This window comes from Mastigoproctus giganteus, chromosome 5 (genome assembly GCF_048544385.1).
Source record: "Mastigoproctus giganteus isolate SK-2022 chromosome 5, ASM4854438v1, whole genome shotgun sequence".
Lineage (NCBI taxonomy): Eukaryota > Metazoa > Arthropoda > Arachnida > Uropygi > Thelyphonidae > Mastigoproctus > Mastigoproctus giganteus.
In genome coordinates, this window is record NC_143579.1 from 286,567 (window position 1) to 301,443 (window position 14,877).

Consider the following 14,877-nt stretch of genomic DNA (forward strand, 5'->3'; position numbering starts at 1 on the left):
CTTCCCGTGGTACCCTCGAGGCAGGGTGTGACGTCGTTCAGCCCCGCAGGGGGACTTTGACCTAGTGTTGCTTCGCACATTTCGTCAACTCCGTAGCCCAGTGGCCTAAAAACGCCGTTAATTGGTCTCCCGAGGAGGGGCGTGACTCCTGTTCAACGGTCACGGTCCGGCTCCCGTGGCATTGAAGTTCAACTCCTTCCCCTTGGAGCACGCCGAAAGGATTTAAAACAAAGGGAGACACGTTCTAATTAAGGGGTCGTCGTCGTAGTGTTCGCTACCAAATAGCAAACCTCATCATCCATTCCCGGTAAGCTCTTCCCCTCCCTCCCTCCCCCCGTCTCATTGTGCGCCGTTCGTGAACAGACGAATCCGCACCTCAAAGAGAGAGACTTCCCTGACCTCTTTCCGACTCGCAGGATGCGTTTAAAAAGTCCGTTGTCATGGAAACTGAATCGAGTTCGGATATCGTCGAGAACTGAAGTTACGAGGGGGATGGCTGCATCGAGACTTCAATGGCCACGAGACGGCAGTTTGTTTGTTGCCGTTACTACAGAGATTAGCCGCAGCCCCGCTTTCATCGAAGTGTGTTCCAAACCCGGGTCGAAACCTGGTAATCTCTCTCTGCCCTTCGTTCTCGTATTCAAGTGTTTCGTGACGTTCCTAATATTTCGTTAAAGCAGTGTACCCGATTGTCGCATTGCGGCTTTGTAAGCGCTCGCCGGTTCATTTTAATTGTCAACTACTGTATTTATGTGAGTATAAAAAATTAATGTCCACAGAAATTTGTCATAACCAGTTTTCTTTTCTCTTTCAGGATCCGAACGTCCTGTCCACGACTAAACACGGTAAGTGGCTCCCTCTTGTGTACCTCTTTTAAAGTTCTTTGCCGTTGTAACAAAACTGCTGCATTTGGTGAACCCCCCCCCCCCGGCTTTGGTGGACACGGACAGCGACGGTCAGCGGATTTTCTGAGGGGTGAGGGGTAAAGCAGTGTTCGTCGCGATTATTCAAATTTAAGCATCGTTTGAAGCGGCAAACAATCCACGCTGTTTGGAGGAGGAGGAGGAGGTGGAGGAGGCTAATAGCCTCCTCTTCATTATTCATTCTCTTTTCTTCCAGAAAGTGTTTGCTTCCCCCTACACACCCGACCGCTTGAAGGGTGGGCAGAAAGGCGGAAATCGCAACTGTTTACATTACCAGAAGGGGCAAAATTAGTACAGCACCTCACAAAAGTAAAGGTTCAAAGCAAAGCAGCGTGTGTTGCCTCGAGGTTTCATCGCATATTTTTATATCGTATTACTCCGCAGCTCCTTATTACGGGGCTTTACGTCTTAACTCGCCCCGCCTTTATCCGAGGGGTTTCCATCGGGATCCTCCCGTTCCACACTTTGAAGTAAACGCGGGCTTCAGATGGGACTGCTCTTCTCACCGTACTGCTTGCCTCCGCAGTATTTCCCAGGGTGGTCTTTTGCCAATCAATTAAAAGGGTCGACCGCGTTGTTCCCGAAGAAAGTGTTTAAAAAGGAGAAGTTGGACAGCGGACAATGTAACGGTAGGGTGGGGTTGCGATTACTGCGTCCAGCACGGAGAGCAGAGATAAATCCTCGACGACTGAGGGCTGCAGTATCTCCAGACAAAAAATACATGAGGTTGTTTTTATAGACTTTGAGGGCGCTTTCGATACACTCTGGTGGGAGAGCGCCCTCAGAATCACTTCGAGAGGCAGAGGGTGATGATTTACTATATCAGGTTATTAGATCTTATTTTTCAAATAGGCAGATAAAAGTCATCTCACAACACTTGGTATTTTCAAAATTCATTTCCAGAGGATGCCCACAAGGCTCGATCCTTGTGCCTCGGTCCTCTCCTCTGGAATTTTGTTTTAGACCAATGGTTACTAAAAGAAAGTCAAATGTGCAATAAAATTATATATGCCGAAGATTTAGCGCTGTGCATACTAGGCAGGTCAAGACTTTTGCTAGAAACACATGGGAAAGAAATCCTGGATGAGTTGCTGAATACACAAATTTAAAATTTCTGAGACGAAAACTAAAATGATGATCTTCAACAATAAACTGGATTATAACAGACCTCCTAAACTTCATATCAACAATGTCCAAATTCCTTATGTTTCTCAAAATAAATATCTTGGTCTCTTAATTGATGATAAATTTTCTTTTATCCCCACGTGAACAACTTATCTAAAAAGATTAAGACGTTTACTGCCAATGTGATTAGGCTCTCAAGAGCTGAATGGGGTATAAAGCACAGAACGTTGGCATTATATTATAAGGCTATATTTTTGCCAATTGTAGTATATGCGGATGCCATATGGTTTCCTAGGTTACTAACGTCACAGTGAAAGCCAAACTCTTATCATTGCAGAGAAAGATGATATTGCCAACACACACACAGATGCTGCATAGCAACATCAACCAATGCTTTACAAGTGATCTCAGGTTGTATCGCGATTGACCTTTTTGTGGCATTCCGAGGCATGATTTCTAACTCCAAGAAAGTCCTGGACATTGTAAATAATCCAGCCACAGACATTCGGCAGGATAAAATTAATCTTTGGACAAAACTCACTGAGAAGTAGAAATACAGATGGCAATCCAGTGAAACAGGACTCACTACCAGGGAGTTCATTGAAGATCCAACATTTGCTGTAAATAAGAAAGTTATGGGATGGTTTTATCCTTCAATGACAACGTAATATTTAATAACTGGACATGGTTTACTGCGGGATAAATTGTGTAAATTTGGACTTGAACCTGACCCTTTGTGTTTTTGTGGGGCAGTAGAAGACTGGAGGCAAGTACTGCTTCATTGCCCGGCTTATGACGACTTCAGGCAAGAACTATTTAACAACACTCAACCTATTAGGACTGACAACCTCGATATGATATTTTGATTCAAAATGCGAAGAACTTTGCAGCATTCCAATCCTTTTCTGACAAGGTGTTTAAAAGAAGACGCACCTTGCTTACTACTTCTAGAAGTGGACAGTAGACTGATGTATTCACGAAATTATATTTCTACCTTACAACTATTAACTTAGAAACCAAATGTTGTGTTCTTCAATTAGTGATAACATTCAATATATATAATGGTATTAACTATACATAGAATTTTTTATTTTTTTTTCCCTCGAGTTGGGCAGCCTGAGGGCTTCTGTCTTTTGGTATTGCACTCCTTCCACTGGACGACAAATTGGTGCAGCAGCACTGGAATGATAGAAGTAGGCACAACTACTCATGCTTAGAAATGGGCAGTGATTGACAGGGTGTTGATCGCTGTGAAGTGTAGACATCAGAGTTACACTCTCTCTCTCTCTCTCTCTCTCTCTCTCTCTCTCTCTCTCTCTCTCTCAACACAGATTTCGCAAGGTGGAGTTCGACTAAACGTGTAGGTGCCACCCAAAACAAGTACATCCGTATACACACATACACACACACACAGAGTATATCTTTTATTGCTATTTATTGCTTGCAAGTGAATTTGAATAATTAGAGTTGTTTCTCACGCAGAATGCGATGATTGTAAATGGAAAGTGTTTCTATTTTTGTATATATGTAATAAAAATGTATGTAAAAAAAAAAAAAAAAAGTATCTCCAGAAAGCATTCCTGGATGCAATATGAATTCTCCAGGGAGCGAAATTTAGGTTGGTACATGAAAGGGCCGGCCCTGGGGTCAAATTATGAATGGGTTGCGTCTGACCTTATTCATTCATCTCATCATGACAACCGGGAATCTCTTTACATCGGATGGTGGAGAAGAAGACTGCACTGGAGATGCGCAAAGTGCATGTCTATGTACTGCAACTGCGGAACGTTGGTCCAACTCCGCCCAGGCACTTTGTGACGACGCACAAACTCTGTAGAACGCCAGAAATGCGTCTGATTCGTTGTTTTTTGTATTTTTTTTTAATGTAAACCCCAAACACGAGAGGTATTAGAACCTGTACTACTTAGTACCGTGCTTGGGTTGGAGGTTGAGAAGACGAAAGAAGATATTTGTTGACATTGGACTTGAACTTCTGTACATTGTAATTTTCAGGAAATACGTATGAAGGAAGGTTGTTCCAGAAAACGGCAGTTGAATGAATAAACATGGAAGATGAAAAGTTGGTTCTGTGAGTTTGAAGTTGGACAGTAAATGGATGTTGGCTGGTGGCAGCACGTGTTCGGACTGTTTTGAAAGAGAGAGCGGGAATTATAGAAGCCAATTCAGAAGAACAGTGCCCATGGAAGTATCTGAGGAAGAGGCATGCAGCAGAAACAGTGCGTCTATGAAAAAGCGAGTGGAGGGATTCTGTCAGAGATGAATCATTAATTAACCTAACTGCCCTCTTCTGAATGGAATCAAGAAGCCTGAGAGAGGTTTTGGGGGCACCACCCCAGATGTGGGAACAATATTCCATGGTAGGGCGGATTTGCGATTTGTACAGAGTGAGCAGCTGTTTGGGAGAAAAGTAACGCCGAGAGCGAAAGAAAAAAACCAAGTTTTTTAGATGCAGAGGAAGCAATATTTCTAATGTGCTTGTGCCAAGAGAGATTAGAAGTCAGGGTAATCCCAAAAAGAGATATATCATTTTGCCTAGAAATCGGAGTGTCACTAAAAATAAGAAGGGAGCAGAAGAATCCTTTTTGCGAGATATAAGACAAGACTGAGTTTTAGAAGGGTTGAAATCAACTAAGTTGTCTTTGCCCCACTGGAGAATTACCTGAAGATCCGCATTTAAGGAATTGGTAGCAGATTTTCGTGAAGTTGAAGCTGATTGAGCAGGACAAGGTTTCTCAAAATGGAAAGTGGAATGCAATGTGCTGTCATCTGCAAAACTATGGATAGGATTTCCAGTCAATGGAAGAAGGTCATTGATATACGAGAGGAAAAGAGTGGAGGAAAGAACTGAGCCTTTGGGGGACAACGGCATTAGTGGAGAAGTTAGAAGACAGAGAGCCATCTACCATCACCCTCAATGAGTGACCAGAGAGAAAATAGTTGATAAACCATAAGATGGAAGCTTGTTTAGGAGACCTTTATGCCAAACACTGTCGAAAGCCTTTGAAATGTCAAGAGCAATTACTTGTGTTTCCCGGAACCTTTCCATTGAATTAGTCCATAAATGGGTAACATAAGCCAGAGTGTGTGTGTATGTGTGTGTGTGTGTGTGTGTGTGTGTGTGTGTGTGTGTGTGTGTTATTTTTGGCCTCCACGAACGCAATCACCTGGAAAGCCCTGCGCAATGTCTGTCTGTCTGTCTAACAACACTGGGAGGTGGGGGCAGATCAGTAAGGGGGAAATGTAAAGGACTGGCGAGGTGAAGCTTGTGGTGTCCAAGGCTGCATAGTATTTACGTTCTGGCGCCACCGATGGTTTCCCAAATCTGCGCCCTCTGTGATTTTTTTATTTGTTTGTTTGGACAAGGGGTTGTTGGATAGTTCTTCCAGTGTCCGAATTTTTTTTACATATTTAATTATTATTATTTTTAATTTATTTATTTATTTTTATTTTTTTAATTTGTTTATTTATTTTTATTTTCTTTATATTTTTATATATTTTTATATATTATTTAATTTGTTATTGTTGTTATTTATTTTTTCTTAGTTTATTTATTTATTTATTTTTATTTTTTTTTTTTTTTTTGGCAACCTGGGAGTGGGATCGCCTACCGTATGTTACTTCCGGTGGGTGCGGGACTTCACTGCACGAGGCACTGTCAGAATGGTGGACTCGGGCCCGGTTTTAATGTGCCTGGCGACGGCCATCGGGGGAGGGAACGTCCGTGTTCCGACCGTTCCCCGGTGGCGCAGAGGCCTCTTCCCAACAGGCACGTTTTGCAAAAGTTCCGCCTAAATTCGGATTTTCACGTGCAGATAGACGCAAGTCGAGGCGCCACCGTAGGCACGATGAATAATGACATGTCGACGATGCCACCTGGCCTCAGACACGATCCAACACACCACTGCGGAAGGTTATCATCCAGACTGAGTACCCTCATAGACACGACCGGGTAGCCAGGCTAAATACATCAGAAGATACCGGGCATATATTTGGTGACTTGGAATTTGGGCCATTTATTACTGGATGAGAACAGAAAGGTAACGCTACACCGCTTCTGCCATGGCTAGAATCACGGAGGCTGAAACCAGCGTGAGATTAACCTCTTACATCCAGTAGCCTTCGTTGCGATAACCACGTTTCCTTCGATCGGTTGAACTCATATTCAGAAAGTAACGTGGTGGTTTGTAGGGGGTGGAGTCTGTTGCTCACGATGCGTACATTTTGTTAGAAGCATTTATGGGGAATTGTTCGGACAGGTTAACATGAGGCAGACATCGCTTGCAATCCCTCCGTTGTAGTCGATCTCATTCGATTTGTCCCCACCCGAGACCACCCCTGGACACGTAGTATTGAATTTTTATTTTTATATTTATTAATAACAAGATACACAACAGGTGACCATGAAGAGTGTATCTGAGATCAGATCAATAAACATAATAACAAAAATATGAAATCCAACAGGAAGATAAACATTGATTCAAACATTAAAATCATATGTACAAAAGAGGATTGTATTAAGTTAAGTTACCGGTAAAACAAGTAATAATTAATCCGTTAGAGAATAGAAAAATAATATAACAAATAATAATTAGATGTGAGCTAGTCACTTTGCAGTTTAAGAGAAGAGGCAAACTTGTGGATGGAGTTCATCAGTGATTGGGAGTTGTCAAAGAAGTCAATGCGAGAGTCATTTGCTGATTTGCTGATTCTGTTCAGTGGACTGAACTTCATTAAGTCCGTGTTGGCAGAGTCAAGGCGAAACGGTGTAAGGTTCCTGACTTGTCTACAAGGAGCATTGAAGTTTATTTTACTCAGGATATCAGATGCTTCGTAAATTCCAGTGATTACTTTGGCTAGAAGGGCGATGCCAGCAGTAACTCTTCTAGTGCACACAGTCCTCAGATGAAAGTAATCACACAGCGATTCATAATACACTGAGTGATAGAATAGAGGATTGCGGTACGTAAGGTAACGGATAAAGTTTTTTTGGACTGCTTCAATTTTGTTAGTTAAAGTCTTTGTGTGAGGATTCCAGATGGGTGAACTGAATTCAAGGATTGGCAGAACAATAGTTTTATAAAGGATAACCGCATATCTGTAGTTTTCGAACTTGTATGTGTTCCGTTTGATGAATCCCAGTGTTTTCAATGCTTTGCTGGTGATTTTAAGGACATCGAATTTAGCACTGCTGGAAAAAGGGAATCCCCAAGTCGTTAACTTGGTCACACCTTTCGATGATCGCAGAGTTAACAGTGTACTCCGTATTCATTAGTTGTGGAGATCTGCAAGATGAGAAAGAGATTACTTTGCACTTCGAGGGGTTAGCAGACAAGCCATTCAGAGATAGCCACAGAGAGAATTTATTGAGAGTACATTCAATCTGTTGAGAATCGGTAATCTCCTTCACTGCTGAGTAGATCTTAAGATCATCTGCATAGAGAGCAACTTGAAGATTGGAGGTGTAGATGAAAGAAGGAAGATCATTTACGAAAACAATGAAGAGAAGGGGACGTAAGGGGGAGCCTTGTGGTGTTCCACTTAGTGATATAAAACAGTCTGAGTTCACTTAATTGATGATAACACTCAAGGAACGATGAGAAATATAGCTGCGTAGTCATGAGAGCAAAGGGTCACGGATACCATATAGCTTAAGTTCTTACAGAAGTTGCTCGTGCGGGACTTTATCAAATGCCTTAGATATGTAGTAGTAGTAGTAGTAGTAGTAGTAGCAGTGGCATTTGATGCAAGAAAGCAAGTGTATGAGCTTATGCAGCATCAGCCAAAAAAAAATCACACCATTCCCTCCAAATGCCTGTCCAGTTCCTCCTTAAATTTATTTAACCTATCAACTTCCACAACGACAGATGGAAGTTTGTTCCAGCAATTAACCACCCGCTGGCTAAAGGCAAATTTCCGCACATCCAATCTACATCTGTCTTTTCTTAATTTGAATTTATGCCCCCTTAGGTTCGTAATCTGAACGAGTAGAAGGATCCCATCAGAATTCAGCGTGCTCATTCAAGGCCTTATACACCTCAATCAGATCACCGCGCAGGTGCCTAGTCTCCAGCCACTGCAATTTGCAGAACTTAAGCCTCTCTTGGTAAGAGGATCCCTTCATTCCCCTCACCAATCGTGTTGCTCTTCTCTGTACACGCTCAAGCAAATCTACATCCTTCTTGAAATGAGGCCTCCAGACCTGTACGCAGTACTCAAGGCGTGGCCTGACCATTGCCTTATACAGAGGGATAATCACCTCCTTTTCCCCGCTAGCTAAATTCCTATATATCATTGACAAAACCCCATGACCTGCCCTGGCAGCCTGTCTGCATTGCTCAGTCTGTGTAGAGTGCATCAACTTGTAGGTGGTTATCAAGAGCTTCAGAGGTGTATTGCCAGAAAGGAAGTAAATTTGTGACTACTGACTTGCCACTGCAGAAACCATGCTGATTCTGATCGATGAAAGGCCTGAAGAATTCGAAGAGATGTTTGTGTACTGCTGTGTCGAAGAGGTTAGCCAGGCTGTTTTGCAAAGTTATGGGTCTGTAATCAGTTACATCATTTTTATCACCTTTTTTGAAAATAGGAACTATATTGACAGTAACACTTCTAATTTAGTATTAGTAACGGCCGCATGGTGCAAGAAAGCCTATGGCTTATGCTGCACCAGCCAAAAAAAAAAAAAAATAATAAAAAATCCGAACAAAACAATGATAAAAAAAAAATAATAAATAAATAAATAACTAAATAATAATAATTAATAAATAAAAAAATAATAATAAAATAAAAAATAAATAAAAAGGAAATTAAACCTATCATCCTATGCGCTTCCCTTACGCGAATGTACTATCCAGATGACCTTTGAATTTCCCCAAACTGTCGGCCTCTACCACCCATGAAGGCAACTTATTCCAGTAATTTATAACTCGCTGGCTAAAATAGAACTTCCTGCAGTCCAATCTAAACATTTCCCCCCGTAACTTGAATTTATGTCCCCTAGTTCTAGCATCATTTATAATCTTGAAAATTTCGTCCTCATTCATTTTACTGATGCCTCTCAGAGCCTTAAACACCTCAATCAAATCTCCTCTGAGGTGTCTAGTTTCCAAACTCTGCAACCCACATATTCGAAGTCTTTCTTCATAAGGACGCCCTTTTGCCGATCTTACCACACGAGTTACCCTTCTTTGCACCCTTTCAAGAAGCTCGATGTCTTTCTTCAGGTGCGGTCTCCATACTTGAACACAGTGTTCCAAGTGTGGTCTAACATAAGCCTTATATAATGGGATTATCACGTCCCTATCTCTACTTGCAAAAGTTCGATAGATCATCGATAGGACACCATGGGCCTTCCTTGCAACCTGTTTACAATGCTCAGAGAATTTCATGTCTGACCGTATCGTAACACCCAAGTCCCTTTCCTCCAGTACTGGGTTTAGTTGAACTCCACCAAGTGAATAAGTTTTTTTGGGATTACTGTTTCCCAGGTGTAATACCTTACACTTTGTTGGATTAAAGCACAGCTGCCATTTTCCTGACCATTCCTGAAGTCTATCTAGGTCTCTCTGAAGAAGCTCAGCTTGACAGTGATCATTAACTACTCTTCCAATTTTAACATCATCTGCAAATTTAGACATCACGCCCTCTATCCCTTCATCAATGTCGTTTATGAAAATTAAAAACAACAGTGGTCCTAATACTGATCCTTGGGGAACCCCACTTCTTACCTCAACCCAATCTGAGGAATAGCCATTTATCACAACCCTCTGCCTCCTGCCCTGAAGCCATCCTTCTATCCATCTAAGGATTTTCCCAGTGATTCCAACCTGTTCCAGCTTATAAAGCAACCGCTCATGTGGGACTGAGTCAAAAGCTTTGCTGAAATTTAAATAAACAATGTCGAAATTATTCCCTAAATCCAGCTCGTGAGTGACCCTTTCGAAATAGCGAACCAGATTTGTTAAACATGATTTTCCCTTTACGAAACCATGCTGAGTATCCTTGAGAATTTCAATTCTATCCAAATGATCCTGAATTCCACCCTTGATCATTGCCTCCATGATTTTCCCTACTGCTGAAGTCAGACTGACAGGTCGATAATTTCCAACTTCACTTTTAGAGCCACCCTTATGTATGGGAGATACATTTGCACTTTTCCAATCCAAGGGAATCTCCCCAGAGTCTAATGATGCTCGCATAATTAGCCTCAATGGTTCAATGCACTCGCTTGCCGCCTCTCTTAAGATTATGGGGTATATTCCATCAACTCCAGGAGCTTTACTGGTCTGTAGGCTCGAAAGTTTTTTCATTAAATAATCTTGCGAAATTTCAGTATCATTAATTACATATTTTTTAACTTCGCTCCCACAATTTCCCATTGCCACAAAAGGCTTTTCATTTGTAAATATCGATGCAAAATAACTGTTGAGTTCATCTGCAACGGCAGCTGGTGTATTTATTACTGTCCCCTTTCCCTTACGTAAAGGTCCGATCTGGTTTGTCCTGCTCTTCTTGGCATTTATATATGTGAAGAATTCTTTATCCCCCCTCTTTGCTCTGTTTGCTAGCGATTTCTCATAAACTGCCTTTGCCTGTCGAACCTTTTCTGTGGCTCTATTACACATCACCTTGTAGCTGTTATAGGCTTCAGTACTTTTTATTGCTCTGTAACCTTTCCATGCCACCTTTTTCTGCTCAAGTAATGCGGCAACTTCACTAGTCATCCAACTTGGAACCCTCCTCGTGGAGTATTTTTTTAATGGTAAATACGCATTCAAGGCATCTGTGATTAATGTTTTAAAAGCGTACCACAGTTCAATTGTATTCATTCTCTGCGCGATATCTACCCAGTTAATAGAGGCCATGTAGTACCTGAAGGCATCGTAATTTCCTTTTCTGAAATTAAAACCCATTCCTTTGCCTTTTACTTCTGCTACCTCTCTCGTCATCATCCACCGTAGAACTCCGTGATCACTTCCTGCTACTGGTTCCTCTACTGTCAGCCCTGTTATGTCATCTGATTCATGTGTGATGATTAGGTCTAGGATATTCTTTTCTCTAGTACTTTCCCTGACATGTTGATACAAATAACAGTCATCTAGTTGATTTAAAAATTTTGTTCCCCATGTCGAGTTTCCTTCCCATTTACTCCAATCAATTAGAGGCAAATTGAAATCACCCATAATAAGGCATTGACGCTTACTTGCCCATTCCATTTGCATGTAGAGGCTTTTGTCATAGTCTTCACAATCACCTGGTCTGTAGATTACGCCTACTCGCATTGTACCTTTGTTTCCAACTATCTCACACCCATACAGACTCTATACTAGCATGTGAAACGTCTGAATCCGGGAAAGCTATCGTCGCACTCAGGCTGCTTCTGATAAGAAGCATTACCCCACCACCCCTTCTATCTAACCTATCCTTCCCAAATACATTATACAAGCCGTACTGAAACTCATCATCCCCAATTTCCGGGTGTCTCTGTAAGCCCTATTATGTCCGCGTTACTTGTTTTAACCAGCAGTTCGAATTCGCTCATTTTATTGACGACACTTCTAACGTTACTGTATAAACAATTAAGATTTACTGTTCTTGTATATTTAACAACCCTAACACAACCCTTGAAGTTTTTTAGGCTCTCTTCCCTGATATTAGCTACCCGCGCACGTGAAACGTCTTTGCCCCCAGAACATCTAGATAATACGTCCAGTTGGGGTAACAGATAAGAACTCTTAAGGTATGTGCAAGAGTTACATTGACCAATATTATTAGATAAACGCCTGTCAGTATTACCCACATCCCCCCTAACTAGCAGTTTCCCTGAACCTTTAAGGTATCCTCAATAATACTGGCAAAAACTTTTGCACCACCCCATATCGTTACCATATTTATTAAATATGGTAACGATATGGGACCGAACTTCACTCGATACTCTATTGGGGTAGTCTTTAAATATAGTTTCTAGTGCCGTTTTGAGGTACACCGTTTTTGCCTGTAGCGTACCTTCTGGTAGGGTGGGGTCCGAAGGTTGATCCTGTCGTCTTTCCTCGTCGGGGTTCTTTTGAGTTGGTTGTGGTATAGATTTACCTGAAATACCTTTGGTATTCATTTTATGCGCCGTAGTATATAGCTGAGTAGCCTGAGCATAAGATGATGTAGGCACAGCTGGCATGGGTTGAACATCTTCTTACCAGAATTTTGTAAAAGTTTGTCCATTTGAGAATCTTTTTCTTCCAGTTTTGCCTTGAGGCGTTCATTCTCCACAATTACATTAGATAGAATCTGTTCCATGGCAGACCAGATGTTTTGGATTTCTATGGTTACTTGCTTTCTGTGGTTACTTGCTTGGTGAGTCTACCACCATCGGATATAATGCCAGATAGAGCAGACCTGAGAGTAAAAACTTGATGAATGTGGACACTAATAACAGGATTCGTCAAAGATTGGTCTGTAACTTCAGACAAAGCCTTCATAGAAACAACATCCTGGTCCACAGGAGGAAGTGGAGGAATCCTCTCCTTAGATGATGACATCGGATCAAGCCTAGAAGTTTGTATCCTGGTTTCTTTACTTATAGCACTTATTCTATTAATAGAGTCTCTGTCCTCATCAACTTGAGAGGAAGAAGGCAACGTAGGAAAAGTATCCAACGACTCATTCGGTCGATCCGAATTCATTATGGTCTTAAAGATTTTAAATTTATATGAATTTTGAGATGTTTTGTAGATTTTTAGCCTAATTCTATGGAAAGTTATGAATTTTAAAAACTAATTAGGCTTAGGGATCAGAGAATCTTGTGGGAGACATAAGCTTTAAGCATTCTTGAAATTAGTCAATTCAAACAGGAGTTATGAAACGGTGCAGTTTGGTTGACGCCGATCACAAAGTTTTATAGTTATTTCGGTGTGGGAGCACGGAAGAAAAGTTGTAGCTCGCCCATGCAATGACTATTGCGTGTGTGTGTGTTCTGACTTGGCTACCCAGAAGCAGAAATCGCCTAGAAAGCCGCTTCTGTGTATTCGTCCACACCGCGGTAAGGTGAGCCTGTTCCAGCCCACCTTACCGTGGTGTGGACGACTACACAGTCTCGCAGTTTATGAAAAAAAAAAAAAAAAAATCCTGGGAGCCCACCCATGAAGATAAAAATTAGAGCAATAGATCCAGAGCCATACATACCTGTCTTGAACCTATGTAGACATGTACAGTATCTTATGTAGGACGGCACCTGAACTAAAGTTCAACTCCGTCTTTGTACACTGTGATGGTTACAGAAAGCACTGCAACAGGCCAGAAATGTGTGTAACGTTATTCTCGTGCAGTGTGTGTCTGTGTTGTTGTGTTCTTTAGTTGTTTCTGGCCGTTTTGTCACAAGGCAGGCGATCACCTGGAAAGCCTGCCCAGTGTCCGTCTACACCACGGGGAGGTGGGCCACAACTGCGCAAGAACCATGGCCAACCTCAACAGTCACGTACTGAATGTCCAAAGAGGGTTTGGAGCCATTCAAAAGAACCCCGCGCCAGCAAGCCGGCAACAGCACACACACACACACACACACACACACACACACACACACACACACACACACACACACACACACACACACACACACACACACACAGGACTGCTCTAGGTGGCGAAGGTCAGTGAGTTACTGAATTATGTGCTCCTAAAATTACTCAAATACCTAAGTTAACCTGAAAGGATCATAAATGAACTGCATATTGACAGAGAGCTTATGAGAAGTGGAATCTGGATATAGTGTCTACTAATGGAATCCTGAACAGGTAATATGTCTAATCTTGATTTTAAGCATTCATACTTCGCGTAATAGTTGAAAGGAACGGTTGGTTTATAGCGATGCAGTGCAGCGGAACATAGCAATATTCTGCTTAAGGCAATACGGCACTTAAGCTCTGGACAAGGTCAAGCGGTGACAAAGTTAGGGATTATACCTCCCCCACTCCTACCTGCATATTCCATCAGCTAGTCATCGAATGAAAGAAGTGCGCTATCTTGTTGTACTAAAGACTACCTGCCTCGAAATTACTGAAATTCCGGCTCCCGTTTGCATTGCAGAATGACAGATTTCAGCGCATCAGCCGTGCCGCTTACTTGCTGCATTTGTCTGACCAATGATGACTTCATAATTAAATGCGTTACTTGTCGCAAAAACTATTGCAATAAGCCGGATTGTACTTCTGTAGATATTAAGAGATTAAACAAAACTAGAAAACGCAAGTTTCAATATTGCACACCCTTGTAGGCAACAAACAGAGAAAAATAATGAAGAATCACCTAATGAAGTCATTCGTGAAGATTCTTGCACAGAACAGATTAATGACCTTGAACAAGCAACAAGAGAAATCCTCTCGCAGACTGACCTTGGAAATGGCATCTTGGTCCATATGAAGGATCAATTTTTGAAACCTTGGGATGCAATATTTGCCCGGAAGACTGCGAGCACTCTGAAGGGGCTTCCGCTAGACAGAGGAGCAATCATAGTCTGAAGGAAAGGCAGGAAGAGAACCGTAAAGAATATGTCTCGCGTACGGAATTAAGGGATATCCTTGCAGACTGCATCAGCCCCTTTTCGATGCAGGCTGTGGAATACGCTGAAACCCTCGCAAGCAATTTCATCCCTGTACATAAAATGCTACAGGAACTGCAGGAAGAGAATTTTCTTCTCAAAGAACAAAACAGTAAAATATTGCACACCCTTAAACGACTGGAGGAAAAGCTAGGATGCTTTGAATCCGTCCTCGTTGCACAAGGTGGCTCAGCGGCCCCCGTAACCGACGAAACTTGC

The 14,877-nt window shown here is 42.0% G+C and overlaps 1 protein-coding gene across 1 annotated transcript in view; it reads left to right on the forward strand.

The window, feature by feature from the left end:
* LOC150085117 (uncharacterized) overlaps nt 1–14,877 on the forward strand; it is a 173,051-nt gene that overhangs the window by 104,461 nt on the left and 53,713 nt on the right. Inside the window, exon 3 of the mRNA XM_090373879.1 lies at nt 815–845. Coding sequence (XP_090230005.1) covers nt 815–845 — 31 coding nt within the window. The remainder of the gene's footprint in view (nt 1–814; nt 846–14,877) is intronic.